The sequence below is a fragment of the Macrosteles quadrilineatus genome, unplaced genomic scaffold (assembly GCF_028750875.1).
Source record: "Macrosteles quadrilineatus isolate MER2022 unplaced genomic scaffold, UCM_ALF_1.0 Scaffold_9__3_contigs__length_116548681, whole genome shotgun sequence".
NCBI lineage: Eukaryota > Metazoa > Arthropoda > Insecta > Hemiptera > Cicadellidae > Macrosteles > Macrosteles quadrilineatus.
In genome coordinates this window covers 111,133,111-111,143,261 of record NW_026542602.1, presented here as the reverse complement: position 1 = coordinate 111,143,261, position 10,151 = coordinate 111,133,111, and the positions used below count along the sequence as shown (strand labels likewise).

The 10,151-nt window shown below is 33.4% G+C and overlaps 1 protein-coding gene across 1 annotated transcript in view; it reads right to left on the bottom strand.

Annotated features, from left to right (window-relative positions):
• Positions 1-254: 254 nt before the first annotated feature.
• LOC129004223 (uncharacterized) overlaps positions 255-10,151 on the bottom strand; it is a 25,558-nt gene continuing 15,661 nt past the window's right edge. The window contains exons 2-4 of the mRNA XM_054432710.1: positions 9,179-9,290; positions 1,603-1,809; positions 255-730 (exon numbers count right to left, since the gene is read on the bottom strand). Of these exons, the coding sequence (XP_054288685.1) occupies positions 1,617-1,809; positions 9,179-9,290 (305 nt within the window). The 3' untranslated portion in view covers positions 255-730; positions 1,603-1,616. The remainder of the gene's footprint in view (positions 731-1,602; positions 1,810-9,178; positions 9,291-10,151) is intronic.

The following is a 10,151-nucleotide window of genomic DNA, read 5'->3' as shown; positions in this document are numbered from 1 at the left end:
AGTGGATGGACAATATATGTTAACCATACTTTTTTCTTTCAGTTGACATTAATTGAATGGTTCATAAGGAAAGATGCATTTCATGGCAGCACACTGCATCCATGACTCAACACAATTATTAGCCTAATTTTTTTTAAACCTACCAAACCTTAAAAATAGAAATGCCATGTATACTTCACGGGAAAAAGGTTAAAAAAATGTTTAAAACCAATGTATATTTATTTACAAAACTAATATTTTAAAACAACATAGGAATGAAAAATGTTATGAAGAAAACATACATAGAAAAAATACAAATATAAATGCAAATGCTATTGTTATCATATAAACGAATATGGTAAATACAAATGAGCCACAACAGACTATTAATAGAAAGTTATTGAAGCCAGGGTTTATGACAGCTATACACTTATGGTTACAAATGAATGGATTGATACCTGTAAGGTATAAAAACAAAGGATTCACAATGGACAACCAAACAATGTCTCTATACTTATATAACATATATATATATCCCATATTTACATGAAAATAACATACAGTATTGGGACAACAGTTAAGAAGCAAAACAGGGAATACATATATCACATGGTCAAAAATATAATACAGCTAATTTAAAAATAGTTACACATTAATTGTGTTCAATATCTGCAAGTTCTTATTTCAGACGAAAAAGCAGAAAACCTTGTAGCAAACGTCTTTGGAATCCATCAGTCCACAATGACCACACCTAGAACACACAAAGTAAATATTAATTTGATGTTAATTTATAGTGTATTTAAATATATAGTGTATTTAAAGACCCCTGTATAATATATTGATTGTGATGAAAATGTAACCCAAATATCATATTGATTTAAATAGTTTTACAAACGGGATTTATTTGTTAGTGTCTTAATCTTTTGTAGCAAAAATGGCTATGTAAATAAAGTCCATAAGTGGGTATTTCGTATATATTTATATTAGTATTGAATAATTTAAATCTGAACATAATGCGCCTAGAATTCCTCTCAAGCATCAGGTGACTTGGACGTGACGTCAGATGCAGCTTAGTGAGAGGTGTTCGGTGTAGTCTAGAAAGTGAAGAGTGAGAGGCAGGTGCAGTGAAATTGAACTAGGAACTGTAACTGTTGCTTAGGCGCTGACAGGGAAATTAGGACTTGGAGCATAGATGAGGAAGTGTCAGCTGGGATATAAGATGAACAAACGTCGATAGAAAACGCACAAGAGACTTGGATATGTCTTGACAGGGTCTGGTGAGTGAGTGCTAGCCTAAGAATCATAAGACGCCGGTTCGATACTGAGTGTTCAGAATCGTTTTGATAAGTTAAAACTGGACCCAAGATCATTTGGCTATGGTCTTGGCTAAAGAAACAGGTAGTCTTAGTCAGTAATACAAGATTACTTTATACTCAATTACACTCATATTGGTTTATATGTTCTTCTTGTTCTGTACCAGCAATTTCTATGCCCCCTTGATTTGATCTATATGTTCTACGCGGTTAACGAATACTAATTTTGTTGACAGTTGTGTGGTCGACTATAGATCAAATGATATGTCACCAAATACCTTTGTGTGGTTTAACCTTGTTTGCCACTCACCAGTGTGGGTCTCTCTACACATGAGCGATATATCTGTCCAGGTTGGACCAATTGCAGGAGTAGTCTATCTTGAGGTGGCCGAATGTGCTGAGGCCGAAGTGTCTTGGCTGGTGTTGCTGATGTCTTCTTCTCCTGGCTAAAGACAACAATTCGTCGTACATTTCCTCCGTCTCCTCACTCGACGTGGAGATTGGCTGGATGTATTCTCTGTAACATAACTTAGATGGTGATATCTTGTTAGAATTACCGTACTTCTAAAGCTGTGATGTTGTGGATTGGATGAAATATACTCCATCTCAGATTTAAGAATCCTACCCTTGTTGATTTTCAAATGAAACGTGTGCTCTTCAGATTTAAACCAAGTTTGTATCACATAGTATTTATACATAGGTATCGTATTATGTAAGCTTATATTCATCGAATAAACTTTATAAATTCAAACTAATAACAAAAATCTTCTAATAGTTGAAATGTGAATTGTAAGCATCAACTAATCGATCCATATAATCAACAATTTTTGTAATGGAATAACGATTGTTGGTTCATAAAATACGCATTTTCATACTTTGAAACTAGAACTCGACAGATGAAAATTAGAGCTTGAAATTAAATGACACGAATGAAAGTCCGATCTCTAACAGCTGGGCGTCATCTGTCTCTGACAGCGAGGACGAGCACGGAAGAAACTGGCACGTAATTGATGAATGAAAGAGCAACAAACTACTGTAATAAGCGTGGAACGTGATACGTGAGAGGACCAAGGTCAGGAGAAAGTAGAGGTTGTGTATGTGTGTGTGTGTAAGAGAGTGAGTGTCGTAGGACGTATGTGTACAAGCAGAACAGGCGTGTGTAATCGAATGCATGAATTAAAGTGAATTAAAATAGCGTATTTAAATAATACATTCCGTTGTAGTTGAATTTGTATACAGTTAAAACAAAAGTTTCCCCTGATTTTTAATAAAAGCCATTTTTTTAGTGAGACTATCAAGTAAAATTTCACTTACCAATTTTGCTGAACATTATAAACTGATGTAGATTGTGTTTTAAAATTCTACAATGGTAAAACAACGGGTGGTCAGTTGGCTGCAGATTATTATTGGTTCCACATGTTCTAGTAATACTTATTCTACGTAATAATTTAAGTAGACTGATTATCTAATTATTTGTTATAGCTTACATAAGTTGCATCAACCTGGTACAGCACCAGGACATTATCTACGATTTCTTGGATCTTTCGTCACTCAACATAACATGGTTCTGGTCTGACCGAACACTGTGACGGCGCGGCGCTAGTAGGAAGTGTTCTTTGTTTCGCTTTCTTCCCCAAGAAGCACGACGGAACTTAGCTTATCAGCTGCTTAACTACCAATTACTTCATTTAATCACTGTTTACATCAGTTTGTAATATACCTTTCACTCAGTTGAAATGTTATCATTATGGACACCTGAAGAATATTTTGAGGATAGGTTTCTGTGGTGTACCTTTTGTTTAATCTTGTTATCCAACCAATTCGTAGATTATTAACTGGATTATATTTCGGCAACACCCACTAGAGAGGTAATGATTTTAAGAAAACAACGAGTGAAAGATTTGTGTTAATAAACGAGGTAACACAACGAGGTATTTACTGACTAAGATCAGCTGGTACCTTTATTAGTACTATTTATTATTCCCTACGATCACTGACTGTGGGCACAGTTTCCACAGAAAAGAGGACAACTCCTATACAAACAGCACCAAAACGTGTCGTTTTTGCTTGTTTTAGCTCTACTTATTGATATTTATCTAAAATCCAGGTCATAAACATGTTGCTTGAAATAATGCCTCTTAATCTAACAGAGAAGAAACTCTGTTATGTAGTCTAGATCATAAAACCCTGTATTTTATTTTTACCCAGTATTTCTGATTCTTCACAAGCAACATTAATCATGTTTCCCAGAAGTGTATCATAGTTTGTCTGTAGTTTGTCACAAGATCCTGATGATATCCGGACCACTTAGAGGCTCGTCAGCGTCGTTGCCGTTACTTGACCACTTCTATAAAACTCGGTCGAAGATCCATCCGTTCTACATCTTAGCTTCCCTATCACTAGTCTAGATCATGCACGTGCAGCGGCAAACTGCAGTTGAAGCAAATTAAAATCCGCTTCGTTATATTTAGATTATAAAACATTAATCGTGAGAATTTTAATCTTAGGTCCACGACCAGCAGCATGTAGCTTTAAAAAAAATTGCTCTATAAGTACTCAGGGATGTCTGCTACGGAGTATTGAATTTAAATTACTTACTTAGATAACCGGAGCATGTATCAGCCTTAAATCACTTAAGGAGAGAATATGCCAATATTGTAATGTGAAGTTGCAATCTTCCAAACATAATATCTCAGAAAATACTGAATGAATAATTGTGATGCAAAAATAGCTTCTACACGTACGGTACTTATAAACTGCTTTTGAATAATTCAATCAGAGTTCGACCCCACGGGCTTCTCGTTTTTAGATACTTTTATGAACTAAGTCTAATCGTCTAGTAACGTAAAAAAGATTCTCTGCCTACATTTGGAATTCAGATTTACCCATTCGTTAATTTACTCATCAATTAAATTCTATGCCCATAGTTGTTTCTTCGGTCTAATTATTTCATTGATTAGACTAAACTTTTACACAAAAGTGAACCCATCCAACATATAGGCATATTTATGTTCTATACTATAAAATACTAAGTCTTCGCCTTGTGAACGTCTAAGATTTCCGGTGTACTGCTTTATTGGTGTCAATGATGACAATTAATTAAATAAACTATAATACAGTATTTACATTTGCACTATTTCCATTTAATTCGACGAAGTCATTAATTTTACTCTGACACACAACTTATTGAGTAAGACATTTTCGTTTAACTAAGCTGTACATATGAATTTCGTCATTATGACTAACAGCATAGCCTTCTTTACAAGAGGCTATGCTATTATAGGCGTATCATTACAAGATCGCCAAGTTTTTGCGGCCTATTCCTACGGTAAAGAGAAAAAATGTCCTTCTAAATTCCCTAATCAATGTATTTATTGGAAGTTGAATAGCTTTGTATTTAGTTTCTATAGTGAATGGTTAAGTATGAAACTTTTTTTACTTGAACTGAAAAAAATAACACATAATCCCCCCCCCCCCCCCCGTTGTTGGGAAGCACAGGTAGAGGTAGAGTGACTGGTATAAAACATAGACACACATTTTTTCTGCTGACATGCAGCTTACAATAAACACATTATGAACTATATTGTGATGTGTTACTTTCCATTATGCAAATCCTGCTGGATGGGTTTATTGATTAGTAGAAGGCTGTTAAAGGATTATCCTTTCTCAACGCCAGAGCCTCCTTTATAGCAAGGATTAGGTTCGCTTACATGATTACGTTGTTTAAACTATATGATGGTTCTCTTGGGAGGGTGAACGTATCAACATTTACATTATCACCTACATTTACCACAAACAAACTTAGTTAAGTATTTAACACTGTTAAATAAATTAAAGTTCTTCTATACATGTTATGAGTAGTTCTGCGATACTAAGAAAGCTTTCCTCGTCCATCTTATTTCCTAGATAGATGAAAATACGGTTAAAAGTGAGCAGTTCTTAGCTACCAAGTCACTGCCACCTAACCCAACTTTACTATGGATATTCCTTTATATCCCTGCGTTCAATTTGTCGCCATTGATAATGAATTGAGAAGTTTAATTGCACCACTGACCGAGTGCGCTGATGTTAATCATCGATTTCTGTTGCATACATCGACTTTTTTCAAGCCAAACTGAAAGCACAAATCACTGTAAATTATAGTGATTTCCTTAAATCGTTCGTTCAAAAATAAGAAAACAAATAGAATTTCGACCGAAGTGCAATAATAAGTGGGTAATTCAAATAAGTTCTATTCGAATTAATTTGCTGTTGTTCCATATGTGTGGGAAATGCTTTCAGGGAATAAACCAGAAACTCTAGTACAGAAGTCCCACGTCCATTTATCTTTCAATAATTACTTTAAAGACGATCCAAACTTAGTTGATTTCTTAAAGCCGAACATGAATAGTTCCTAAGATAGAAGTAGATCAGTTGCGCCTTCTTTTAGTTTACCTTTATATTACAAATACAATAATCAATCAATACTTGTGATTACCTTTAAACCTTTTTATACAATTAAATGAAAACTGGAGAATAAAAATCCCTACTCTATTTTTTATGTGGTTATAGCTTGCAGTAGAAGATTATTAATGTTAACAATTGTTGTTATTTTCTTAAAAAAATATAAAATCACGACGGACTCAACCACCATTAAACGAATTACAGCTATATTTTCAGCTATATTTAACTACCAAATAAAATTAATTTGGTTTTTATTCCGAAGAAGAGCAACATTTGTCAAGCTGGATACAGCAGACGCCACGTAACTATGTCAATAACACAGGCGACATGGCCGGAATACCGCACGGTAATTTTCATTCGGCCGGTTACGTGTGCCTTGTACGGTGTGCGAGTATACAAGGTGGTGTTAGTAGGTCAGGAAAAACAATCAGCTGTGACAGGACCTTGGGGACAGGTGCTACGGTTGACGTAGCAAGGTGGCAGGACACAAGGAGGCGATTTAAGGGTTTTGTCTAAATTTAAATGGTAGGTGAAATTTACCGTTTTTACTCATTGCCTTGAACTTTAAGTTTAGCAAAAATAATAGTAGGCCTACCACTAAGGACAATATTCTTGATGTTTTCATTGTATGTATAGTTAAAAAACCGTAAAAAAACGGATTATTAACTATTATTTAAGGGTAAACATTCGTTGAGAGTTTCAAAGTGTGTTCAAATGATGATTATCTTTGGTTGAAAATAGCCTTCTAATTACCTGAATAAAATATTGCATTATGTAACATTCTTCTGTAGATAATCTAAGAGTTTTAAGATATATGGTTTTGATTTGTTGTATTTAATGTTTTTAAATGGGATTTGATAAGGATGTTTAAGTAGTTGGATGGAGACGTTTTATGGACAACTGTGTAAAAGCGTGGTAAATGGGATATGACTTACTTCACGTAACCTGATAAGATTAATAATATGCTTTGTCCTTTCTTGGGACGTTGTAAGAATACCTATACCTGTGTTACTTATGACTTCTTCAGCTTCCAGAGAAAGTTGAAGTTCTAAAAGATTGGCTAACCTATTTACAGCCAGAATCTCCACACCGTTGTACTCTACTTCTTCAACCTCTAATTTTTTGCAAGGTCTAACTTACTAACACAGGTTTCTTCTTTTACTCTGTCCTATTACGAAAACTAAGCTGCTGTTGCCATTTAGAACGAGAGATGCGATTAACCATGTGTACATTTATTAACTCTATACAAATTATTTGGAAAAGAAACACACACTGCTTTCCTTTCTCTACATTAGACGAAATCGGGCGTTTTTTGTTTGAGGCAAATTATCTTTTTAACGAGCTCGTGACAACGTCTTTCAACCAAATGATTCAAAACAGGAAGAAATCTTACGAATCATTACCTGTATTTCTTTCCTCCTGTGTTCTGTTCTTTAAACAATAGAATTAGTCTTTGTAATATGGTTCTGTTAAGATAATGGCTTTAGGCCTACACCTTCATCTAAAGAATCAAATTGAAACAAGCTAAGTGCAAAAAGGAATAAATTATCCATTGCAAAACCCATTTAACCCTTCATAGTATAGCTAATTATATACAGTGGCCCAAGTAAACACATTTATTTAAACAAATACACAAATTTATAATAAAAATCATTATTAGTACATATTTTAGCTGTGTAACTTTTTCCTGTAACAATTATTAACATAATGAAAGGTGTATTTATTTGTCCGAGATATTTTCGAGGTGCATTGAGATAAGGACATAAGATAAGGATTATTTTTATATTAAGTAAACAGTATTTCAGTTAAGTATATTAATACGGTCTTTTTAACTTGAAAATTGAATGTTTTGAACACAAACAGTTTTTTCAATACAATTAAAATAGGAATAATTTAATTCCTGTTAAAAAGTGTAGACAGGTTCTGAAATAAATATATGAAAACTCAGAACTAAGAACTATAACTAATAACTATAACTATAACTAGAACTATAACTAAGAAAACTCGAATATTGCTGGAAATACATTGTTAAATTGAAGTAAATCTTCCAAAAGTTACAAAAATTTAAAAGATTAGGAATAAGTATTGTATAGTGTATTTATTAAATAATATAATATAAACGTCTCTATCACAAGTACTCCACAGTTACGATCTGGTTTTTTAGGAAAATTAGGGTTATATAGGCCTATAAAACCAAGTAATTATTCAAATCTAAAATTAATCCACATAAACGTAAAAAAGATATGTTGGATAAAATATTTATGTAATAACTACGTATGGATAGACAAACTTTCCATAACAGCAAATCTTCACACTCTTTTAAAAATAAACTGAAAAGCCAGGTTTTAAATGCAAAACTACGCACATTCAATTCAATACGGATGTAAATTAAATGATAAAAATCAGATTTTGGGTTTCCGAACCATTCCATTTAATTTGGTTTGGTGATTCAATATAGTAATCCTGAATGAGCTAATAACACCTTCTGATCAGAAACTATTGCCAATTACAACTCAATATAGGGGATCCATGTTAATCATTTATCCCGCAGTGTAGATGTGTTTAATATAAATTTGTTCTTTCTATAGAATTAGTTGTTATATTCCGTTTTAGTTGAAACACGTATTCTATCTTCGTATTTTGAGCAAAATTGGACTCCAATGGCCAAGTCATAATAATTCGTAGATAACAGTGGTGCTTTATATTTACGTGATACAAATCCAGACAAATTGGTAGTATTTGTATTTACAACAGTTTTAAATGTTGTGATTGGTCTTAGAGCATGCTAAAATTTTAGTCTTCCACAAGCTCTCCTCAGTTATGTATGTCTAGAGACCTCAGATATATTTATTACTACACACTGCGTTCTAATTCTGTCTTTTCTCCCCATCCCGTCCATGGTTAGTGTTATCAGCTTGTTCGGTTTCTCCCTTGAGGAATCCTCTCCCATCTCCCAAATAGCTGATTCTTCAATCTACAAGCCCTCAGTACCTTCTCTCTGTATCATGAAAATCTGGCTGTATTTCATGAGATCTTTATCTTTCGATACCAAATTCATCGCATTCAATTTATCTTTCGTCTTCTTATATTCATGACGTTACAGTGGGTCCACTGAAGTTATTATATGAATTAGTTCTCTTCGTCCTTTCTCTTTCATTTTTCGACTTTCTTCTATGCCTGCATTTTCCTCACTCCCTTTTTGTTTCCCCGGGAACTTTTCTCTTCATCTCCCAATCAGCTGATTTTCCTAGACCTTTAAAACCTTGTGTACAGTATCTTCTCTCTGCAACAGTTAATACCTTTTCTGCTTTTTAAGGATTTATATTCTTCACCTTCATAAACCAACTCGTTTATCATAGTTTTAATATTTGATCCATATGTCGCAAACCTTTTGTAATGCGCCAATAAGATAGTAATTACCATTATAGATTTCTTAACTGTACCTGAACTGCCTGGAAGGTTTTCTGTTCTGACGAGGTGTTTGGTAGACGTAAACAAGTGGGGGAGGCTCTTTGGTAGTTGACATCTGGCGGACTTTGGCTCTTTCTATCAAACCTAAAAATAAAAAAACTAATTATTTTTTTTAACAAATCAGTTGAGTTAAAATCAAAAACAACAAATAAAACACAATTAAATCAATTTTGAGTAAAACTAAAATCACATGTGTGTGTGTGTTTTTTTTTTAACTAAACGAAAAATTATCATTGACTTCTTTTTTTATGCAAAACAGATTGATATATTTTTAACTATAACACGTAAACGTTTGTATACATAATTATTACGTCTCAATGTTGCCATCATTTGTTCTACATTAACTTATTTGATGGTAATTTTTCGTGTGATTTACCCAAAGATTAAACATACAAGTAGTATATACATGAAACACTACAGCCACTTTTTATGAAATATTCAAATTCGTTGTTAAAAATAAATATATCTAGTTATTTAGCTTAGATTGGCTGAATTCGGGGTTTTATTTAGTGAAACAAGTTTTCCAAAATATGTTAAAACATGAACACAGAAGAAAGGAAACCATACATATTTAAGTCAGGACAATTTATAGACCATACTATAAAAGCTCCCTTTTAATCCCCCTTTTTGAGAACTATTCAATTTTATGTCAAAGATTATAACCACGAATTTTTTCGATAACATTCAACACAGGTTTTTTTATTGATGTAAACAGAACAATTTGCGCTGCCGGATACAGGAGTACCAGTATACATATAGTTTCCTCCTAAACCTTTTACAAATCCAAAAGTCCCATTTATAATCAAAAAACGCCGTTAAAAACTATTCAATTTCTTGCATGAAAATATTCAATCTTCATCTAAATCATGTATAAAGAACCGGAAAAGGAAGCTCTAGTGGAACGAAGGGAATCAATCGTCATCGATAGTTGTCGATTTCCTTGTC